The 25452-nt window shown below is 30.4% G+C and overlaps 1 protein-coding gene and 1 pseudogene across 5 annotated transcripts; one reads left to right on the top strand and one right to left on the bottom strand.

Annotated features, from left to right (window-relative positions):
• Window positions 1-498: 498 nt before the first annotated feature.
• On the bottom strand, window positions 499-20006 carry LOC145181925 (uncharacterized). Of its 5 annotated transcripts, none has more exons than XM_090099387.1 (21): window positions 19587-20006; window positions 19204-19327; window positions 18755-18823; window positions 16698-16846; window positions 15744-15792; window positions 15230-15379; window positions 14728-14798; window positions 14186-14249; window positions 13594-13691; window positions 13367-13464; window positions 9560-9626; window positions 9256-9376; window positions 5800-8904; window positions 5122-5727; window positions 4684-5043; window positions 4424-4516; window positions 4298-4341; window positions 4105-4141; window positions 3864-3926; window positions 1021-1330; window positions 499-604 (listed from the first exon to the last, which is right to left on the bottom strand). In XM_090099387.1, the coding sequence occupies exons 1-21, from the start codon at window positions 19614-19616 to the stop codon at window positions 574-576; spliced, it is 5739 nt and encodes a 1912-aa protein (XP_089955513.1). In that variant the 5' UTR covers window positions 19617-20006; the 3' UTR covers window positions 499-573. The 5 variants fall into 5 exon arrangements, with proteins under 5 accessions (XP_089955513.1, XP_089955515.1, XP_089955514.1 ...); XM_090099389.1 differs by having other exon boundaries at window positions 5152-5727; XM_090099388.1 differs by having other exon boundaries at window positions 5122-6069; window positions 6142-8904.
• A 4237-nt stretch (window positions 20007-24243) lies between these two features.
• On the top strand, window positions 24244-25231 carry LOC149883099 (uncharacterized; annotated as a pseudogene).
• Window positions 25232-25452: the final 221 nt, after the last annotated feature.

Here is a 25452-nt window from a genome sequence, read left to right as displayed (position 1 = left end):
GAAAGTCGACCTATAAAAACGTTTTGACAATTTTCACCTGACAAAAAAATGATGATTTTTTCCAGACAAAGCTCGTAAGCTAAAAGTGGAACAAGAAATTCTATATTTAGGAAAACACGGGTAACACATTATTTCCTAAAGTAATTCCTCTAGTTCGGTCACAATAGCAAGATGATGAACATTTAAGGTTAATGCCCAGAAAAACTGACTGTACAATCATTGAAAATGGTTTAAGAGAGGGTATACCAATAAAAATATCTTTTTTTTTTTTTGCCAATCAATCAGTGAGTCCTTCCAACGACCCAGATACACTAGGTTAACAGCTGTTTTTATTATTAGATGAGACTATTTCTTGCTTGCAAAGATACCAATTTATTATTGGCCGTGAATATACAATACTAATTGACACTTTAAAGGTAAAACTCACTAATTGGACAAAAAAAATTTTTTAATCGCCTTCGATATCTACAGCAAGGAGGCAAGTAAAAAACATACAGGTAAGCGAAATACTTTCTTTGATATAAAACATACAGGTAAGCGAAATAATTTCTTTGATATAAAATCATGATATAATCACCTCCAAGAAGAAAACTGCGAACTCGAGCTAAAAAAAAAATAAAAAAATAAAAAAATAAAAAAAATAGTTGCACAGATATTTTGAAAAGCAAAAAGAATAATTTTAACTTAAACAAATCTAAAAATCCCAATATACGCAGGAAATAACTACGTTTAAAACCGAATGTTGTAAGGATTCAGTATTTTACTACCAACAGCAAGATAAAAAAAAAAGGATCTAAAACGATCACTAAGAGCTATAAAACGATAGCAGTCTGAGAAAGTTTGATGTAACCATCTGATAACCATCAAAGCATAATTAGGCTCCGTAAAAAGCACCATTCGTAAAATACCGTATTTGTAGAGTCGGTTAAATCAGCCAAAGAATACATCGATTGACACAAATAGAAACACTCGTAAACCACAACTAAATATAAGTAAATTATGAGTCACTGTAAAACATACGTTTGTACTGGGTTATTTCCAAATACATTTGCAGATTGGCTAAAAGACGCAAAAGGTTGTGCTGAGCCTAATGACCCAAACGATGGTGTACCACTTTGCGAAGCCAAATTACCAAAAGTTGGTGCATTAGCGACACCACTGCCAAAAACACCAACACCGCTACCGAAGGATGGAGCACTACCAAAGGAAGGAGCACCGCCAAAAGTAGCTCCGCTTCCGAAAGAAGGAGCACCACCAAACTTATCTCCTCCCTGTTGAGGTGAACCAAAAACTGGATTCCCGCCAAATGTTGGCGCGCCTCCAAATATTGCTGCAAATAAAAGAAAAATTTTACAAATGATTATGAAATGTTTTTTGATTTTTACAACTTTCTTAATTTTTTAGAATTAAATTATTTTTAACAAAAATAAAGATGCGACAATCTTTAAATTTTATATGAAATAATTTTAAAAACAATTAAAATTTTTCAATACAAAAATCAAACAAATTATTTATTTTAAAAAGATGAATCATTTTAAACCGCAAATATTTATAAATATAATATTTTAAAAGTTCTACTGTCTTTGCATAAAATACAATGAAACACATCTGCTGTAATTATAATGTAATACCATAAAATACAAGACGCGTTTTATGGTATTACATTATAATTACAACATGTTTTATGGATGTACCGTGGGTGGCCATCACATTAGGACCAGTGGTAACTTAAGAAATTATTATTTTGTAATAACGCCTTTACATCAATTACAAGCATGCCTCGGCACATCACCGGTGTAATTTGCAATTACAGCGGCGATGCCCCGTGGCATGCTTGTAATTGATTCTTTAAATGGAAAAAATCTTTAAATGGAAAAAATCTAAAAGCATTTCATCCAAATCTTTAAAGACTACAGCATTTTTATTTCGATCCAATGCAACATAAAAAGTCTCAACTAAATTTAAAAAAGATGGCAACTCATTCCAATCTTACAGTAATTTCCAAGAATTGCGCTAGAAATACTCTGAAAGAATTTAAAACAACAGGTGGTATCCATTCTCATCTAGGAATCAGAAGGTAAAAAAAAAAATCTAAGTAAATCCAAGTTAGGGTTATTTTGAATTTATCAAAACCTTCAACGAAAACGTGAAAAACGTTTTTCATTACAACGAAATCGTGAAAAACGTATTTCATTAAATACATTCCGAAACCTTTACTTAGAAAAACATAAGTGTTTATGCAGCTGTTATAAAACAGATGATGACAGCCAAAGATAGGCTCACAAGATTAAGTAGGTGTATGGGGAGAACTGCTTGATCTAAAAAAATGGAAGTAATTTTTAACAATCAAAGTAGTTTTTAAGTAATTAAAAGGAAAGGCAAAGTTAAAATATTTAAATCTGAAAAAGGTATAGTAACCGTCATACCAAAGTTGCAAGATGGTAATAGGAGTATTATGAACTGGGGAGGGGTGGGGCAAGGCTGGAGTGGGGGTGAAATTTAATGGAGTAGATTTGTGTAATATCTATATAGGTCAAATCAACCAATACACCTATATAGAAATGCTAGAGAACTGTATGGCTCCATTAGCAGACATGCTGGTTGATCAAAACAAATGATAAAGAAAGTTTCAACATAATATGGCTCTAACCCATACACTGTGCATAGCCAAAGCTTGAATGGAAGAAAATTTAATGCTTTTGCCAGCTCCATCGTCAGATTTGAATCTATTAAATCTACTTGGACTTGGATGAACAAAGAAGTTAAGGTCCATAAGTAGCCTAAAATAAGAAATAGATACTAATATGTTAGATATTTAGAAAAGAGCTACAATTGATGTTTAGAAAAGAGTTTCAATTGATATTTTCAGTAATGTTGTTAGATGATGGATAATTGAAACTCCGATTTTGATGTTTATTATTACTGTACCATATTTGATTTATTGCAGCTTTTTTTTATTAAAATAATTATTATGTTCAATAATAATTATTTTAATAAAAAAAAATTTATTTTAAAACATAATTGTATGCATTAGTATAACACAATGATTCAGGATTTATTAAAGAACAGTTCTTCTTAAACTTAAAATAATATACAAGTGTAATATCTTTTTTTCTTTTTATCTTATGGTATACCCTAAAAAGGCTTTAAATAAAAAAAAATTTAATGCACCTATCTTTTTGAAAGCACTGCACCAAGTTGATATATATATATATATATATATATATATATATATATATATATATATATATATATATATATATATATATATATATATATATATATATATATATATATCAACTGGGTGCAGCTTGAATAGTCCTTAATCAATTGTTGTATCACTGCTGGAGCCAATTGTAAAATCACAACTTTTCTCACTAAGGGAAGTTATGACAACCTCTTTCTGACAATAATAACTTAATACATCATGGTGGTGACAAAAGGCATTCTTGCCATCAATACAAAAGATTTTTCAGTCCAAAAAAAATTTTCTTTCAAGTGTTGTCATATTGTCAGGAGCAAAAAATGTGGTCATATATCAAATGCATTATCACAACAAGCTCAAAGCAAATTTTTATTTTTGCATTCATTTGAACATTTTGAGCTGTTGGCAGAGGTTAACCTATTTTATTTGATTTAAAAGTTGGTTAAGCTAGTTAATATAAATTATGGGATAAAAAAATTGCGAAGGGGCACTTCTATTAGACACATTTGGATTTACATTGAAGTTTGTAGCATCCTCATTGATAAACTAACGGATAGTATAATTTTTCTTAAGAATATTGTTTAAAATGAGGTTAATCTTTATCTTCAAAATTTCACCCAGAAAAATTACAAAAAAAACCCAACAATAAGAAAATTACGTGCAACTGAAGGAGGTGAACCAAATACTGAAGGTTGGACTTGGGTCAAACCACTGCCAAACCCTAAAAAAACGTTAATTATATAAGTTTTTAAACATATGTTCATTTGTAATATTAAAAGAAAAGATTTTAAAAAGTAACAAAAAAATGTATTGGAAAAATAAGAAACATTACTTGATTAGGTTTTAAAGTTTAATTAAGAAAAAGAACTTTTGACTTTTCACAAACAATACAAGTTTACCTTTGGAAAATGCACCAACAGCAGGTTGATTGGAACCCTGAAAAAATATATTTTACTGCCACACTTAGACATTCTTTTTTTATTTTTAGACTTAAAAAAAAGATCTGAAATAAAGAAAAGTCTTTATAAAGTTATATTTTTATGAAGAGCAGTAATTAGAATAAGTTAAAACAAAATAATCTATTGTAATCACTTGGCCAAAGACAGTTGAAGAATTTCCAAATATATTGCTTGGATCTAAAGAAAATTTTATTTTAAAAAGACAAAGGAATTAAAGAGACAGTTTGAAAAAAATAATAAAAAAATAACATTTACTTACCAGGAGCTGACGATGTCATCACCACGCCAAAAGGATTTTTATTTGGGTCATTCATAGGTTTTCCACCCAAACCAAACCCACCAAAAGTGTCTACTGTTTAAGTAGGTATACACATTTTAAGTAAAACATTAAGAGTAAAGAACAAAAAAATGGCTAAAAGTTAAAAATAAAAATAAACTTATCAAAAAAGGTTTCATAAAATGAAAAATTTACTTACAGAAAAAATCACTAAAAAAGGTTTTGTTTAAATTTTTACTAACCTTGATTTGACATGGAATTATCTGATGATTCAGCAATTTTGCTACCAAACAAGTTGTTTTGAATTGAAGCAGGTGTATTAAAGAATCCCTTAGAAGCACTGGCTGGTGTATTAAACATACCAGCTGGTTGTGATCCAAACAAATTATCTGACTTAGATACATTATTCATACCAAATTTACTATTTGAGCTAGGTGATGTAGAACCAAAAAAACCTCCTGTTGTAGAGGAACTAAATAAACCACCTGAAGATCCTCCTGAAGAAGTAGAACCAAATAAACCCCCTGAAGAAATCACCTTAGCATTAGAATTGAATAAACCTCCTGTAGATCCAGTAGAAGTAGCAGAACCAAACAACCCTCCTGAAAAACAAGTTGTTGAAGCTTTGAAACTGAATACACCAGCTAAAGACCCAGTCAGGGTGGAACTAAACTAAGTACCTGTTGATGAAGTAGTAGAACCAAACAAACCTCCTGTAGGAATGGCTGTAGCACTAGACCCAAATAAACTGCTTGTGGATTCAGCTGATGTTCCAACAAAACTAAACAAACTACCTGCTGATGAAACATTAGAACCAAACAAACCACCTTTGGATCCACTTGGCGTTTGAGTTGAACTAAACAAGCCACCTGTTGAAGGAACATTAGAACCAAATAAACTACTTGCAGAAGTTGCTGCAGCATTAGAACTGAAAATACTACTTGTGGATCCAGCAGATGTTGCAGTAAAGCTAAAAAAGCCACTTGTTGATGGAACATTAGAACCAAACAAACCGCCTATGGATCCACTTGACGTTGAAGTAGAACTAAATAAGCTACCAGTTGATGAAACATTGGAACCAAATAAACTGCCTGCAGAAGTTGTTGTAGCATTAGAACTAAAAAAAGTACCAGTAGATCCTGCTGATGTTGCAGAAGAACTAAACAATCCACCTGTTGATGGAACATTAGAACCAAATAAACTGCCTGCAGAAGTTGTTGTAGCATTAGAACCAAACAAAGTACCTGTGGATCTTGCTGATGCTGCAGAAGAACTAAACAAGCCACCTGTTGAAGGAACATTAGAACCTATTAAACTGCCTGCAGAAGTTGCTGTAGCATTAGAACCAAATAAAGTACCTGTGGATCCTGCAGATGTTGCAGAAAAACTAAACAAGCCACCTGTTGATGGAACATTAGAACCAAATAAACTGCCAGCAGAAGTTGTCGTACCATTAGAACTGAACAATTTACTTGTGGATCCTGCTGATGTTGTAGTAGAACTAAACAAGCTTCCAGTTGATGAAACATTAGAACCAAACAAACTGCCTGCAGAAGTCGCTGCAGCATTAGAACCAAACAAAGTACCTGTGGATCCTGCTGATTTTGCAGAAGAACTAAACAAACCACCTGTTGATGGAACATTAGAACTAAACAAACTGCCAGCAGAAGTTATTGTAGCATTAGAACCAAACAATGTACCTGTGGATCCTACTGATGTTGCAGAAGAACTAAACAAACCAACAGTTGATGAAGGAGTGAGAGTAAATAGAGTTGATGAACCAAATAAACCTGCTGAAGTTCCTGACACACTGGTACTAAATAGACCTCCTGAAGATCCAGTTGATGCTGCTGAACCAAATAATTCCCCTGAAGATTTAGGTGTTTTTTTAACAGATTCAAATAAACTACCCAAAGATCCAGTTGAAGCAGTTACAATTGGTCCTGTTGTAATAGTATTAAAACTAACTGAAGACTCAACTGTTTTTGTATTTGAAACAAATAAACCATTTTGAAATGTAGCAGCAGAGCCAAACAAACTTTCTGATGATTCAGTTGTTGTAACAGCAGCACTCAATACACTGCTTGATGACTCCTTTAAAGTTGATAGAGGACCAATTAAATTGCTTGATGATACTGGTGTGGAGACTGAAGCAAATAATCCTGAACTGAATACAACACTTGAGGAATCCGTTACAGCAGAAGGGTGAAGCAAGTTGAAAGTTCCTGTTTTTTGAGGGGTAAAATCAACATATGATTTACTTGGTAATGAGCAATCAACAGAGTGCTTAGTAGCAAATGTTTTTAAAGTTGAATCTTTTATTTTTGGATCTGCATGATTATTCTCCATTAGTTTGATGCTACCACCAGGCAACCTTAGTTCTGTCTCGTGCTTTTCAGGAGTTGGACTTATACTTGAAAATTCAGTTGATACACGAGGCACAGGTGATTCAGCAAAGAGCTTTTTAGTCACTATAAGGGGTGCATTATTTTTCTGATCCTCAGGGAGAGACACACTGATAGTTGCTTGAGAATTATTAGATTGCTTACTTTTTCCAGTTTTTAATCCAATCCTCGCAGGTTTTTCCTCAAATACTGTTGATGTTGAATTATCAGCTGCAATAAAAGGGGTTGATGCTGCTTTAGGATGTATATTTCCAGTCAATGGTAGATGAACTGTATTATTCAAATCATCAGGTATTAACAATGAATTACAAAGCTTTGATTTGCGAACAGGGGTTTTAGATCTCCTGCTAAGGTAGGTTTTCAATTGTGACATGCTTTTATTGTTAGGCAGGTTTCTATCAGTTATATTTGAGTTAGGCAACTTTTTTTCATTAGAATTTGTAGAATCTGGTGTTTTATTAATTGACAAGAGCTGATTTTCTTCTGATTTTAACGTAAGAATTTTTAATCTATTTGAGATGTTGGAAGTAATTTGGTCAATAGCATCTACAGTTTTGTAAACTTGCTGATTTTGCAAAAAGTTAGAATTCTTAGTATGGATGTTTTTTTTCTTCATTTCATTTTTCTTCCACTCTTCATCTAAAGCCATATTTACATCATTCAACCTCTCTGTAATACCATTTATTTGATCTCGAATAACTTTTTGCTGACGACTAGATATTGGATCAAGTGGTCGTGACTTTAAAACTAAAGAAAAACGTTTGTCTTCCATTTTTTCTTTCTGCAGCTTTGCTTCATCCACATTCTTAAAATTGAGTACTAAATTATTGCGCAACTCACAACTTTCCTTATTGTTCTCAGTCATACATGCTTTATATTTGCTCACTAAACAATCTACATCTTCAACACTTTTTTTAATTTGTTGCAATTCAAGTTGAGTACCAATCAACTCTCCTTGATGATTTATGTCTGAGATAGATTTTAAAAAAACTTCTAATTCATTATTAAAACCATTTAACTCTTCTAGTATATTTTTTTGAAGTGCTATTTCAAGTTTATCAGAAAATATTTTTATCTCTATATCATCTGTACTATTGCTGGACACCAGCAATTGCTTTGTTGTTGTGTTTTGTTCTATAAGATCGAATGGTTTCTTATCAAATGAAAGAGGTGCAGAAATATTTTTAAGTTGCTTGTTCTGTAATACTGGAGTCAACTCTATAGTATGTGCTTGACTAGCAGAAACATTAAAAGAAAGAGTAGATGCAGTCAATGGTACTGAGGAAACACTTGTACCAAATGAAGTAGAGCTAGTTGATGAAGGATAACACTCAGTAGGAGCTAGAAAGGTTAACTTTTGGCTACCAACATTTGTGAAAATGGATTGATCAGGAGTAGTTGCAGCAGTACTTGTATTAAAGTTAAAAGAAACGGTTGAGTTTGAGCTTGCTGGCTTTTTCACATTTTTTCTTAATGCATCATTTCCAGAATCAACCATTAATTTACTGTTGGGTAAAAAACTTGTTGAAGGTGCAACAGTAGAAATACTTGTTTTCAGATTTATACCAAAACCAGGAGTTGATGAAGTTGGAATTTTCTCAGAAAAACTAAAACTGGACATTACTGGAGCAGCACTTGCAGATAAACCAAAACTAGATTCTGATATGGCAGAACAGTTGGTATTTATTTTAGGCAGATAGTTACTAAAAGTTGTCACAGCAGAAACACTGCTTTTTCCTCCTGAAAAGTCAAAAGTAAGCTTTGAATTGGCTGTTGTTGTAGATGGAAAAGTTGAAGTTGTGTCATTAAATGAACTCAACATGGTTCCAGAACTAAAATTAAAAGTTGATTTTAATGGAGATTGTTTAGACCAGAAATCATTAGGTGGAGCTGTTTTTGAAGCATCTCCTCGTTTTGCAGTATTGTGTGGAATAGACTTTGGAGGCTTCACAATTTGGTGATTGGTACCAGGAAATTGATTAATCATTTGATAAGCACATAAAATACCATCAGTTGAAAGCATGAAAAATACAGGTGATGCAGGAAGCTCCTTGTCATCTGGCAAATGATAGGAAGAATAAGTTAAAAGACAATCTTATTTTTAATATCAATTTTTTTCAGAAGCAACTTTTGGTGAGACAAGAAAGAATACTGATAGACTCTATTCTTAATGTTTTTCTTAAGCAATTAAAGAAATTCTTTTTGTATTTAAGATTATGATGTAAAACTTTAAACTTAAAAATGTCAAGTGATAGTAAAGAGTAGAGGCAAACAAATTTTAACTTCAAATTTATAATGAATTTTTATTTAAAAATTTAAACACAATTTATTAAGGGATAAAAGCTGATTATACTAATTTTTTAAAATTCATACATTCCAAAGGGTTTTTTACACCAATTAAAATGATACCTTGCTGTATAGAGAGCTTTGAATTAAGAGAAATACCCACACCAACAGCAAATGCATCTTCACGATTATCTGTGAGGGGTACTTCAGCTCGACCAAAATCTTGCAATATCCATCGACTCCACTTAAATAGATAAAATGAAAAAATATGAAAATAAAAACTTTATCTGAGAAAATTATTGAAGAATACATTGTGTAAAATTTTTTTACAATTGAAAAACTTATTAGAAAACATTTTTACTCAGTTCACTATCTTCTCAAAGTTTTCTAAATAGGTATTATGAAGTAATAAAATAAACATAAAAACCTTGTTTTCTATATTACCAACTGGTACAGCTTCCATGTTATTACTTGACATTGTTATCATCAGTTGCCTAACAAATTAACATAAAAATGAACATTGATTGAAAAAATTATGATTAGAGTATGGCCTAGTAAGCATATGGCCTAATATGTATAAAATATAAATGAAATATATGGTTTAAAATGTACACTACCGTTCAAAAGTTTGGGGTCACATTGAAATGTCCTTATTTTTGAAGGAAAAGCACTGTAATTTTCAATGAAGATAACTTTAAACTAGTCCTAACTTTAAACATTGCTAATGTGGTAAATGACTATTCTAGCTAGAAATGTCTATACATAAACTCTATACACTGCTAATGACTATTCTAGCTGCAAATGTCTGGTTTTTAGTGCAATATCTACATAGGTGTATAATGGTACAATTTGTTTGCTCAATGGCTCAGAAGGCTAATTGATGATTAAAAAACCCTTGTGCAATCATGTTTACAGATCTGAAAACAGTCCAGCTTATTACAGAAACTACAAAACTGACTTTCCTTTGAGCAGATTGAGTTTCTGGAGCATCGCATTTGTGGGGTCAATCAAATGCTCAAAATGGCCGGAAAAAGAGAACTTTCATCTAAAACACGACAGTCTATTCTTGTTCTTAGAAATGAAGGCTATTCCATGCAAGAAATTGCTAAGAAATTGAAGATTTCCTGCAACGGTGTGTACTACTCCCTTCAGAGGACAGCACAAACAGGCTCTAACCAAAGTAGAAAAAGAAGTGGGAGGCTGCGTTGCACAACTAAGCAAGAAGATAAGCACATTAGAGTCTCTAGCTTGAGAAACAGATGCCTCACAGGTCCCTAGCTGGCATCTTCATTAAATAGTACCCGCAAAACACCAGTGTCAACATCTACAGTGAAGAGGTGGCTGCGGGATTTTGGGCTTCAGGGCAGAGTGGCAAAAAAAAAGCCATATCTGTGACTGGCCTATAAAAGAAAAAGATTAAGATGGGCAAAAGTACACAGACATTGGACAGAAGACTGGAAAAAAGTGTTTTGGACGAATGAATCCAAGTCTGAGGTGTTTGGATCACAAAGAATAACGTTTGTGAGACGCAGAACAAATGAAAAGATGCTGGAAGAATGCGTGACACCATCTGTTAAGCATGGTGGAGGTAATGTAATGGTCTGGGGTTGCTTTGGTGCTGGTAAGGTGGGACATTTGTACAAGGTAAAAGGGATTCTGAATAAGGAAGGCTAGCACTCCATTTTGCAACTCTATGCCATACCAAGGGAACAGCACTTGATTGGAGCCAGTTTCATCCTACAACAGGACAATGACCCTAAACACACCTCCAAATTGTGCAAGAACTATTTACAACAGAAGCAGGCAGCTGGTATTCTATTGGTAATGGAGTGGCCAGCGCAGTCACCAGATCTGAACCCCATTGAGCTGTTGTGGGAGCAGCCTGACTGTATGGTACACCAGAAGTGCCCATCCAACCATTCCAACTTGTGGTAGCTGCTTCTAGAAGCATGGGGTGCGATTTCTCCAGCTTACCTCAAAAAATTAACAGCTAGAATGCCAAAGGTGTGCAATTCTGTAATTGCTGCAAATGGAGGATTCTTTGACAAAAGCAAAGTTTGATGTAAAAACAATGTTATTTCAAATACAAATCATTATTTCTAACCTTGTCAATGTCTTGACTCTATTTTCTATTCATTTCACAACGTATGGTGATGAATAAGTGTGACTTTTCATGGAAAACACAAAATTGTTTGGGTGACCCCAAACTTTTGAACGGTAGTGTATGAAACATATTAGTGGGTAAATCTAAAAGGGCTAAATTTTTTACAGAAAGTTCTGCTCAATAATTGAGTAGAAAATAAATTATTGAGCTTATGTAACTTACTAAGGCTAGCTAAACTTAATTTTTGAATACGCGGCACTCTCTGGTCAATCAGAAATTTAATATCTCTTCCTGTTTAGTTTTTAAGTGTTTAATTGTACCTTTCAAAATTAATTTTTAACAATTTGGTTAATAATCAGCTCCTCCTATTTCTTTTTAAAGCAATTTCTAGAAACTGAAACCAAAAAATATTGTAGTTAATTTTACTTGAAAATATTTCATCTCAAAATGAACTGACTGTTGCAGTCCACTTTATTAGAAAACTAAATGCCATACACGTCAAACGTTAATAGAACTTATGCAAGGTAAATTTCTTTAGATTTTTTAATATTAATTTATACTAAATTATAAAAATACCATCAGTAAATTAGCATAATGGGATTTTGGGACTTTATTAGGACTTTATGGCTCTTTTAATTCTACTACATAAACTTCCTTTACAAAATCAACTCAGTTTTTTCTTGTCATTATCCACCTTTTAAAAGTGCAAAAAAGATTTTTTTTCCCCTATAACTTTGTTTTCATGATCACTAAGTGGAACTTTGTAAGCAAAATATTTTTTATTTGATGAACTGGTTTTTTTTTCTACACAATATTTCCTTCCAGAAACCTATATTCTCCAGGATAAGTGGTTTTATTTGGAACTTTTACTGAAGAAAGTAAATTTATCATACCATCTAAAAGGCTTCAAACGGTCACTATTCTAGTAGAAATGAATCTTTTCAGTGGATTTGAGACAACCATTTAATGTTTGACTCAATGCTGAGCTTAATTGTGCTGATAAAGTAAAGCAGGTGGCTTATACCTTTCCTTATTCATTATGCCACATTACTAGTTGCACATTCATTATGCCACATTATTGGTTTGACATTACTGGTTGATTTTACTTCATGAATAAACCAAGGTGAATGGGTAACAGTATATTTGTATCAATGTGAATGGGAAACAGTATATTTATATCAACTTAAAAACTTTTCAAAAGCTTTGGAAAAAAACTTTCTTCAATGCTATAAAATAAAATGTAGGTGTCATTTTCTTGCAGAAAACTCCTAGAGGGATTTCTACCGCAAATCTATTGATTCTTAGAAAATATTTTACTATTTGGGTTCTTTCTAATATTTATTGAATTTGGTGATGTTGACAGCTTACCAGTTATTAAAAACAAATGAATGGTTGGATTAGGTTCTTATCCCAATTTAAGCAGTTTTTGGTTTTAAATCTATAAATACAACTTTTCATTAAAATGTTTCTTGCTGAACACAGTTATTGACAGCGTTCCAGTTGATTTGTAAATCATTGTTCACTTTTCTTTACAAAATGAAAATGCTTGCTTTTTAATGTTAGAATATTCAGAGTTTTATCCGACATTGACATGAGTTTAATTTAGTTTAAATATTCAAATAAACTGAAAAATTGATAAATCATAAACCTTATACTATTTTTTTTTTATTTTTTTTTGTATTTAATTGAAAAAAATTTAACATGAGCTCTATTGTCTCTGGACTTGGATATAACGAACATAGATATTGTGTATATTTATATTATAAATGATATAAATGCATATTTATGCACATGACCATGTTCTTCTAAACACTATAAACAAGATCTATGTACTCTATTATCTGCGTGATTTACTTCCTGGGCATACACTAACTTGACTAAAAACAATGATTATTGTTTAGCAATCCAATAAACTCGTTAAAGTAAGTTGCAGTCTACTATGTGAATTTTTATTCATAAATTAACCTTAGTAAATTTTGTAAGCTCATAAAACTACTTTTAACTTAATGTATCTTTCCATATAAAATATAGCTTCTTAGATTCAAAAATGTTAAATATCAGGCTATATATCTAGAACATAATGATTAGAGACAATCTTTGCTTTACAATAAATTTTAACTAAAATTTTACCATTCTGACAGATATGCAAAGTAATAAGATAAGAGACGTTCTTCGTTAAAACCAAAGTAGATATCCTCAAATGATCGAAAACTTGGTGCACCATCATTCTAAAAAAATATCAAAAACTAATTGAAACCAAATTAGAAAATTTACACATTAAAAAAAAAACCCAACAGGTTGCAGTAAACAAGATTTACTTTACAAAAAATTTATCATTCATGCATAAAATTACATACAGGGACTGTTACAATAACTACAGTTGGTGGATTTGTAACATTTGGAGAATCATAAACAACAAAGAATTGAAATGAAGAAATCCAATATAGACCACCAACTAAAAAGAAAAGAAAATTATAACCATGACAGTTAAAAAATAAAGGTAAGAATTCATAGATTTTCATTTTCAAAAGGTTTCTGTAGATAATTCCATTCGTTTTTATAAACAGCTTGGTAAGGCCCCACAAAAGACACAATTGAAAACAAAAACAACTTTTATTGTAAAGAAAAACAAGCTTTAACTACTAAGAAACCCAGCAACACAAACAATAATTCAAAGACAAGTATCAGCAATATGCAATATCACACTGCTTTAATCCTACTTTGTTTTATAAGAAAACCATGCAAATATTTCAAAAAATATACACAGAAACTTTGATATTTGATAAAATTTGGACAACAAAGTAGGTTAAATAAAAAGAAAAACTATTCCAATATAAATATACTTTTATACAAATATATTTTTATGTAAATATATTTCTATCAAAATATATTTTTGTATAAAAAACTTAAAAGGAATAAAAGTGCATTTCTAAAAACAAATGTATTAACCAGATCTTGCTTGATCCCCAAATAGATTCGCACACTCAGTAGATTTCTTTTCTTCTTGTAACAACTTGAAAAAAATGATACAGATGTTTTTTAAAATCTTAAGGAAAAAATATTAAACAAAAACCAAATATATTCCACACCTGTTAATAATAGTATTGAAATAAAAATTATTTTTAGAATATAAAGATTAAATTATACTTACATTTCAAGGCACATTTTACAACTTAAACTAAAAATCTTTTTTAAAAAATATTATTCGGTACACTGGAGAAATTAATTACTTTTTCAAAATTTATAGGCATCAAATCTCTGATCAAGAACTAATTACATAAACATACTTATGATAAAGATGAAGACTTTTATAATCAACATCAGATTACATGAAGATACTTTAAAGCATAATGTAAATAATGTGATTAAATTTTTCTACTTTGAACTTTGAGCTTAACTCCATTTGAAAAAGAAAAAAAAAAAAGAATTAAAAGAAAGAGTTGATGATGAAAATCATTAATAAAATAACATCAAAAGAGAAAAATAAGAACCTTATCATATTGAACCAACTTTCCATCATCTTGGCCTACAACAATCCTTTTGCCTTTAGGACTCCATGATACTAAATAGATAAAACTAAACAAACTCAGTTGCCTCCAAGAAGATACAATGATTTATAAAAAGCATGCTTGATATTAATCATTGTGCTCTTGTGGAAATCTAAAATTAAGTCATAGAAGAAACATTTTTTAAATAAACGAAATGTTAACTTCAGTATAACACATTTACTTAAAGTTACTTAAACATTAACAGGCAAAACCTGCTACTATTATAAAAAAAAAGAACTTCAAACCTAAAAAAAATTCAACTTAAGCTAATTTAATTTTCAGTTTTAAAAGCCCGCTCAGGCTCTCCTTTTTAAAAATTAAAACTAAAAATAAGATATGAGGTTTTTTTTAAACGGACCTCGTATACTGATTAAACATAATTTTGTTAAACTAGATATTTAAAAAGTAAAATGCTTAATTTAAAATTAAAGATTAATGTGCTAACATGAACACGCATTTGCTCCTTTTGTAAGTGAAGAAATTATTTTTAAAACATTATTTGATAGTTCAAGGATTAAGACATGACCATTGGACAAGCAGATTGCTGTTAATGAGGGAGTATCAGGATGTACACGCAAATCTTTAACATGAACATCTAAAAAAAAAAAAAATTTTTTGAGAAAATTGTTTTTGTCTTTTAACAGTTATTTGAGTTTGTTAAGTGACACAAAGGCTTTAAACTATCCTAATTTCTAAGAGTCCTGAGGCACATAATCAGACTTTAGTAATAAACAAACAAAATTGTCTGACACAACTTTTAAGATAAAGTCAGAGCAACAATCCAAAAACAACATATAAAAACCAACACACTTTGAAGCAGAAAATAATACAAAATATTTAAACTACATTAAGAATTTTAAGTCTTTTATTAATATAATTTCTTAAATAATTAGCTTTAGGATGAGGAAAAATATTATAACTCAGAGTTAAATCAAAAATAAAAGAAATAAAAAAAAAACCTGGAGATTGTGATAGAGAAGTTGATGCAAAAATTGCTTCTGACTGACTCTAAAAATTAAATTTTTAATGCTTTTTAAATAAATTCATTACCTTAATCTTTTTAAATATAGATTTTAACAATAGTTAAATAAAATAGTTTTACACATAAAATTTTTCTTTAGGTCAGTCAGCCAGTTAAGTAATTAATACTTACCATATATACTCATGTATAACCTGCACTTTTTAAAATATAAACACTTTATTGTTAATCAATTATTAATCAAATATTTTGCATTTTTGCCTATGCATGAAAGAAGTTTCTTTTTTAACTATTGCTTGTTAAATAACCTGTACACCAAACTATTAAAAGTTTTTTGAAAAAAAAAAGTCTTGATTATACACAAGTATACACAAGTATATACGGTATAAAAAATCTTTTCTAAAAAAGGAGAACTTACAAACATTTCCAGATTTTACTTTTCTAGCTAACTGGTCATTTAATCTTGTTAAAATTAATTTGGGGAAATAAAGGACTATCAAAAAGGGTATGAAAGGTAATACTGATTGTTTGAAACTAGCTTGTGAAATGTTATGATCAAATCATAAGATTTTGCAAGCAAGTTGTTCTTTAAGAAGGTTTACTTCTTGAAGAACAATTATTTTGAAAAAGTACTTACAATTGAAAGCATAATGTAATATTATAAAAAATTTCAACTATAAAAAAAAATAAATAGTAAACTTTAATGTTTTTAATATACTTTTTTGAACAAGAAGTGTATATTTCACAAATGTCTCATTTGCCTAGTAAGTCAAAGTGCTTACTTAGAAAGAATGCTTATTGGAAAATTTTCCTTTTTACCAAAGAAACTTATTTAGCAGTGTGAGTTTTTCAGTCCTGGACACTAATCAATCATTTACAGTATTAAAATACAAAATGAAAAATCAGATAAAAGTGCATGTTAAAACAAAATTACCTGTTCATTTAAAATTTTCACATCAACAGCCCCCATGTTTAAAGTTTTTCCATTTTTATAAACTACAAGAAGTATTGATTCATCACATGACAAACAAATATGGTGTATAGGAAATCCAATCGGGATGATTTGATGACTAAAACTTGTGACTAAATAAAATTTTAATAAATTATAAAAACTATTTGCAGCCCCCAAGACATAAAATTTTTTTTAGCAGATTCATTTTTCTCTTTGTTGGTTTGAAGAAGATCAAACTTATGTATAAATATTATGTCTGCTGGTTAAAATTTTTTTACAGAATATCTTTATAGTAAAACATCATTGAAACTTTGATTTAAAAAAATTTGCAAAGCATTTCAAAACCATATCAATATAAAATAAATAAATGTAAAAACATGTAAGTGTAACTAAAATCAATAAACTTAATGATCCTTTTTAAAGATGGAAGAGAAAAGTTAAAATGTTAAATAAGATTTCTAAAGGCAGTGCAGTTTTAAAAAGTTCAATAGAATGTTGTATTGGAAAGAAAGTTCTTTCTCACTTGTACAATTAAAAATATTCTAGCGAGAGAACAAGGAAATTTCTATAACTTTCCAGAATGTTCTAACATTTTATTTTAATGCATCAATGTTACATTATTTTCTAGAAATTTCCACACAACTATATAAGCATGTACAAGTGATTTTTTTGACATAAAATATCAGATCATAAATCCCACTTCAACATTGTAGCTTATATGAGTTCCAGCTCAGTTATTCCATCACTGAGGTTGAACATAACATTTGATAAGCCCCAGGCCAAGTCAGTTTTACCAAACTCACTTGTTAAATTTGGTTTTAACATTTTCATTCCAATCACTTCTAACTCAAGAATCGTCTAAGATCTAGTTGTCTAACTGAAGTTGATTTTGAAGCATCGTACAAACTAGTGGAGGAGGATCAAAGACTCAGTAGCCGCTGTATAGCTTCCACACTCTAATGTTCTCACACATTAGTGCTGCACTGTCTTCATTCATTGGAAAATGTTCTAAAGTTAAGAACTTGGTTTTGCTTTGGGATTGCTTTGACTGGTTAGATCACTCAATTACTAGTGATGAAAAGTGAGAATCACACACAAGAGTCAGTGTGTTGATACTGGTGAGTGGACAAATCCAGAGCCTAAACCAGATCCTCACCAAACAAAATTTTCAGTGTGGTGAGATGTATAGACATCATGCTTTTTGAGCTTCTTCTTCCCATAACAACTAACTGTTACTGACATAATAACTGACTATTACTGTCAACAACTAGAAAGACTATGGCAAAAAGTCACTTAAACACAGCAACAGCACCAAAAGATTTATTTTTTGCACAACAATGAGCAGCCACACATAGCAAAATTGACATGATGGGATGCAAGATCTTGTCTTACCTGCCATATTCTCCAGACATTTCTGTGCCTCTTACATTGTAGATTGTATTTTTTTCAGAGGATTGTAATGAATCAAACTGTTTCATGAAAGTATGAAAGAACTGTTTTGCAACTAAATATCTGTACCTCGGAGGGATACAATACTATGTCCATTTTCACAACTTTACAGGAGAGGAGTTTTAAACTTTTTTTCAACAAAAAGTGTTATTGGCACAGCTATTTATTGAGATGTTGAAACAATATTTTACCAGAACATTCTATTTATTGTTATTTACATCATGCAGTTGTTATAAAATAAAAAAAAACCTTTTTTACGGTTTTTTTTCTTTTTTTAAAAAAATGGACATAGTGTTGTATCCCTCCGAGGTACAGATATAATATTGGGTCAGTAGAAAATCTGTTTTTTTTTTTAATAAGTCTAAAAATTAAAAAAAATCAAATAAATTGCTTCTTTTTGAATATAAACAATATAAATATCAATTCCTTTTCATAAGGGCACTCTATGCTAAGTTTGTAGCTGCATCTTGAAAATATTTTATTGGAATTACTTTTTTCTATCAAAACTTACTTGTTTACTTTTAATTAGAAAAAGACTGAAAATTTTTCAACATCTATATCTCTAAAAAATTGCATTATTAAAAAATTACCTGCATTGTTTACGCTAATATGTTCTTGTGAAAGTTTCTCAATCTCATTCATATGTATCACTTTGATATCTAAATACAAAAAATTTGTAATAACATTAGCATTAAGATACATGAGTGAACAAACTGAAAAACACACTTTTGTATGTATTGTGTTTAAGTGTGCAAGTTGACCCAGTGTATAAATAAACTAACTATGTTCTCTTTTAGTCTAAAACAGTTTAATTATCAAAAAATTAACTTTAAAATACTTTTCGATAAATCTAAAAATCAAATTCTTTCTATCTATCTTTTATATATCTTTCTATCTATATTATATATATATATATATATATATATATATATATATATATATATATATATATATATATATATATATATATATATATATATAAGTTATTTGAAAATACATGCTTTAGAAAGTTATTTCAAATGAAAAAATAAAAATATACCATTAAGGGCAACAGCAAATATCAAGCCAAAATGGTTTGAAATAGCAATATGGTTAACTCTGTCATTTAAAAATGTAACACCAGAACTTAAGCGTATTTTACAAATTTGGCGAAAGTTAAATTCCTAAAAAAATATGTAACACATTTAGGAGATTCTTTGTACATTATATTCATAAAAATGTGTGGCTACATACATACATACATACATACATACACATACATACACATACATACATACATACATACATACATACATACATACATACATACATACATACATACATACATACATACATACATACATACATACATACATACATACATACATACATACATACATATATACACATATCTGTGTGATATTTAAAGGACTTTAATCTTACTTTGACTTCACATTCAGTTCCTTCCTCCATTGTAGAACGATCAAGAATACTTAATGAACTAATGTGCTTTCCAGTTTAACATTGGCGTGCACTCATACAAAATTATTTCTCTTAAAGGTATGACATAGATAGCTTAAGAAAATATTAAAGGTATGACATATAGAAAGCTAAAGATATTTGGCCTGGGGTAGGGTATAGAAACTTTAGAGGAAAGGTTAAATTTCGCCTCTGTGAAACAAGAAGAAAACCAAAAATTTTTTCAGATATATGAATTGAATCGATGTATACAAAAACGTTCTAAGTCATTAAATAGTTTTTATGACTTAGAACGTTTTTGTATTCGATTATAAATCATCGATTCAATTATAAAAAGGGCACAAGTGTTTGAAATAGAGCGCCGTTCTGTGCTAAAACGAATTTGGGACATCTTGTTTATTTTGTGACGGAAGTCGGAGATGAAGAGAAATCAGAATCCATATAAAACGTTTTACTCATGATTCTGTCTTATTTGCCTCATTCTTCAAAACATTTTTTAAGAATGCAGGGTACAGAGTTCAATTTAAGAAAAAAAAATTGGAAATCTAGTAAAAGTGCGAGTATTTTAATTAGAGTTTATGCATGTGGGTTTTGCTATTAGATACACAGGTAAAAAAAATTGGATGTAAATTACGTAAATTACGTAATTTGAGCTATCAAAGTCAAACTTTTTGGGAGGTAAAAATTTTACCTCCCAAAAAGTTTGACTTTGATAGCTCAAGTAGATACAATTTAGTATCTACTTTAGCTCGCTAAAGTCGATACAATTTTTTTTTTCAAAATTAACAATTCAAAGGGGTCTAATTTGTAGGCGTCATTGAAAGATATTCTTTGGTGACACACCAAAGAATATCTTTCGATGACCCCTACAAATTAGTTGCTGTGCGTGTTTGCTTTTAACGAAATGAATGTTAAGGTGTACTAAAGTGCGCTTTCTGCAGAAAAAAATACGTTTGTACACCCTAGTATTTATTTATCTAAATTTTAAAGACAGACACTAACTATAAAAAGATATCAAATATTTCTAATATTTCGAAAACTCGTATTTTAATCGTCTACAATGGAGAAAGGAATCGACAAAAATCATCTGTTACAGTTGTGAACTTCGAGTGGGGACGATAACAGCACCCAGCGAGTAATTAGATAGTTCGTAATTTCGATGAAATTGACAAAGAAATTTTTTAAAAAAGCCTCTGATAAACTTAAGGAATCAGTTAGAGTGTTATATATGAAGTTTAAAAGGATCTGGACTGAAGCACACCGTAGGTATGATCGCTTAATTAGTAGCCGCCGTGAGTTTATGTTAACAAGATTCCATCTTCCGTCAAAAGCGTTAAACGAACTTTCATCAACATCTAAAGGGCAAGTTGAAACTAAAAAACACTTGAAGCCACTCCATGCTTTGATAAAGTTTATCTAAAAGATATAAATCAAGTAGTTTAGATCAACGTCATCAACGGAATAAAAGCTGATGAGGTTGTTTATACAACTGCGATAAAAATGAAAATAAATAAAGATGCTTCGGATATTATCAAACAGGATACTCAAAAATCTCCGCTAAGAGCAGCACAAATTAAAATGGCCTACAAACAGGTAATGGAAAGTGAAGCACCAAAGCCCTTTCTCCTGAAAAAGCATTAGCAATTATGTTAGACCAAGACTGACAATTACAAGTAACTCGGAGGTTATTAATGGAAAATATCTATGATGCATATCAACCGTATTACAAAGTTCTTGAGGTTAAAAAGAACTGCTACCCTGCTAAAAGTTATCCAATTTTAAAACAAGCCATCACTAGTCTAGATATCTTTCTCTGTTCAAAAATATTCAAAACTTCTTTTTTTAATTTTGATTTTGAACACTATGCAGTGATTTTAAACACTGTTCCGAAATAAAAATGACTAGAACGACTTGTATCGCCGCAGATTAAACCATTTTTTTTTTTTTTTTACAAAAACTAGCTTTTAAAAACAGTAAAAGCTACGTCATTGATATAATATCAGGGGTGGGCATGAATAAAGTTGCGGCTAAAGAAATCCTAAGGTTTTTTTTTAAGATCATAAATCGATAATATATTTTCTAAGGATTTATTTATACTGCCCCTCAGCAAGAATGAAGAAGTCAATATCAAACAAAACTGTATGTACTGATTGCTGATAGTTTATTTACTATATCTAAAGGTTAAAAAAAAATTTTTACTACAGAATATTTTAAAACAATTTTCAATTAATCAATTAAAGATGCAATTTGCTATCTTCGTCTGTTACTTCACCGTCTAAGTATAAGTGATTCCAAATGAATAAAAGATTTTCAAACTGTCATTTGTTAATCTGCTCCGTTTTTTACTTCGTTTCCACAATTGCTGAATAAGCTTTAAGATTATGTTGGCTAGTTTTGATTATTGAGTAAAGCAGGATTACAAAGTTTGATCTATTCAAGATTGGTCCAGAATTTCCTAGTCTGAATTGCTTTAAATGAATGACCTCCCTCAAGTCCGGATCTCAACCCTAAACTCGTAAACTTGTTATATAAACTTGTAGGGTACAAAAAAAAATTTAAAGGTACTTTAAGGGGGTTGGAAATTGGAAAGGTTGGAAATAAGTGAATTTTCTTGTAAAAAATCTGAACATTTTTAAATATTCAGACGCCATAGTTACCCAAAGTGTTGATGGATCTATTTCATGGATGTAAAATATAACCTAGAATTTAAAAATATTTCTTTATAAGGAGTGACATACGATGAACCATTATGCATAAATCAAAGTTAAAATAAATGTGCAAAATATATTGACTTGAAAGTCAAATATATGGACAAGGTGGATTTTGTTTTTAGCAAGCACTAGAATCAGTTGTGAAGAGACCTAGCGATCAATTATCATTGTTCACCAACGCTCATTAAAAGTTCACTTTAAACCACAATAAAACTACTCTATGCTTGCTCTTTCTAAAACCTTTTTATTTACAGGTCTTTTCCACAGAAGCTATTTCAGGGTAAAAGCTCACAAGAGATTTTATTATCTTACTTCTTGTAAAGTCATGAGGAGGTAAGTATTTCCCTGCGAGCTATTAGGAGTTTTAGTTCTTTTTTCGATTGCCGCTAGTACAGCTTTAACGGTGTTTTGTTCCAGGTGTATATCTGGATCCAAAAACATTTTTGAATTTTTACAATGCTTGGATGGACTTGAAAGTTGTTACTAAATTTAGATAAAAATTTTTAATGCACAATTAGCAACTTCCATTTTTGGGCGGTTTGTAAATCACAATATGTCTAATCACAAAATAGGTTTAAGAAAAGGGATAAACATTGATTTCGGATCAACAACCGTATCAACTTTGATAATTTTACTGTATTTTTTTTATCAGGTTTATTAAATTTCCTGACTCTATTTAGGACCTTTCAACTTATTATTACAATAATCAGCATTAATTCAAGAGATGTATATCCTTCTTCACAAAGGATACATTTAATTCAGCGCTCGCTCTCTCTCAACTCTTTTTTCATTGAGAATTTTATAAACGGTTTTCTTATTGACTTTAATTTCCGTTGACTTTAACTTTTGCTACATCAACAATGAGATCTAAATTTTTTTTCATCTTCTATTGGACAAGTTGCTTCTTCTCCTAAAAAACTTGTTTACTTTTCATCTGCCAATTCCTTAGCTGAAAACTTACGTGGAGGAAAGGCTCTTAAGATTTTGTTTTATAGATAGTTGTTTGAGATAATGTGATGCGATACAATTGACTGGTGTTGACATATAGTTGATATGTAATTAGCCTTATAACTGATGTAATATTATTTTTATTCGAAAAATCTCCTTTAGTTATTTTTAACGTTTTTAGAATTATCCTTTTATACTAACTTCTATAGTGGCCTTAAAGGGACATGAATATAGGAGCGAAACAACTTCGCACGAGTTTGACCTGACGGTTGATAGTTTGATTCAGAGTTTGTCCCAACAGCGGAAAATAGCGACAAAATTGTATTAAGTATAGAAACAAGAAGCCTCCAACAAGAAGCCTGGACGATGGTTGAAGTACGATTACAACCCTGATAAATTAGTATGAGATGATTTTCTTTTTACAACCTCATAATAATAATCTATCAAACAAATCTGAGCGTCAACGAGGGTACAGATGTAAACTTGTACGAACTTTGTGGATAACATAACAGTGTGTGGTTTATTTGCTAAGCCAATAGGACATATTGTCGGCAAGTTTTTTTTGCTGCAGATCAAAAGCTTCTAGAAGAATAAAAATTTTCATTATAGGTGCTAGATTCTCTGTTAGTACCTCCTCTGTGGTGTGGCTACATTCTAGTTGAATGCCGCCAGCATCGAATTGGTACTGATGGTATTGTTAAGGTGGAAAACCCCTCAGAAATATGAAATTTTTGAAAAAAAAAATTATTTTCTTGATTTGTGCAAAATTTATCAGAGATTCACAATCTGAAAACCATTTTTTAAGAATTTGCTATAGATCTTCATTAAAATAGATTTTATTGAACCCTATTATTTTAAGCTTTCTTAACAACCGCCATAACAACGGCACTATTTTTTACCTTTACTAAGAAATAGTCCAAAATCCTTTTTTTTATATGAAAAATATATATTATCAAGTAAATTGTATTTTCCATTGTTTAAAACAACTTTAGTATAAAAACAGTTACTGGAAAGCTCATAAATATATCATAAATCTTCTACAATGGCTAAGGCTTGCAAAGTTAAACAAAGAGCTAAAAATAATAAAAGGAAAAAAATATTTAATGTAAAAAAGAACTTAGTTGTAGATAATGTTGATATGGATGTAAATATGGAATCGAATATTGTAGATATGAGCATAAATGTTACTACAAGTGTTGAAGATGTAAATGAAAATATGGAGAAGCTAGTTGATTTTAACTTTATTAATTCTGATGAAATATGTGTTTCTGCTAGAAAAATAAAAAAAGTTTCATCATCAAGACCAAAGTCATATAGTAATATAATTACTGAATACTATTTTATAGATTTAGAAATACTAAATTCTGTAGTTTTACCCTTAGATGTCCAGAATGTATGTCATCTAAGTTATTTCTCTCTGAAAATGAAAACAATAGAAAAGGTCTAGCATCTTGTCTTTATGTTAACTGCTGTGTATGTGACTATTCAAGAGAACTTTACACCTCAACATTGAATATACAAAAAAATTTTGATATTAATACCAGGGCTGTATATGCTATGAGATCATGTGGTCAAGGCTATTCTAGATTCTCAAGATTTGTCTCATTAATGGACATGCCTAAACCAATTACTTCTAATAATTATAATAAAATTGGTTATAAAACTAACTAATACAATAAAATCTGTACCTGAAGACACTATGATGGATGCTGCTCAAGAATTAAAAGACTTGAAGAGTAATCTTATTTTAAATTCTTTTCCAGACCATGTGCCCAATGTTATTGATGTTGCAGTATCATGTGATGGCACATTTAACATTCGTTGACAAGCTAGTGTGTTAGTTTTAGAAAAAATGAATTTAAGACCTGGAAAGCATTTGTTAGAAGGATGTAGAAAAATTAATCAAAAGCGATTATACTTAGCCATATATAAAAACACAGAACGAGCAAAGAAACAGACAAGTAATTCGTGGAAAAAAGAAGAGTTGATATGTTAAATCTCTTAATAAAGAGCAAAACCCATATCAAATTGGTGCATTTTAAGATTTAACTTTTTTTTTTATATAGAGATTTGCATATTTATTTACACTATTTTGAAATTTTTTGTTAGCATTTTTAAAAGCTGTTTTTCTCAGATAAAGAGTTTTTTAGACGCCGGCCAGCATATCTATA

This window comes from Hydra viridissima, unplaced genomic scaffold (genome assembly GCF_058129835.1).
Source record: "Hydra viridissima isolate aposymbiotic clone 2 unplaced genomic scaffold, HvirCarnegie_v1 scaffold_10, whole genome shotgun sequence".
Lineage (NCBI taxonomy): Eukaryota > Metazoa > Cnidaria > Hydrozoa > Anthoathecata > Hydridae > Hydra > Hydra viridissima.
Note: the sequence above shows the minus strand (reverse complement) of the source record. Positions and strands in the feature narration are given on the sequence as shown.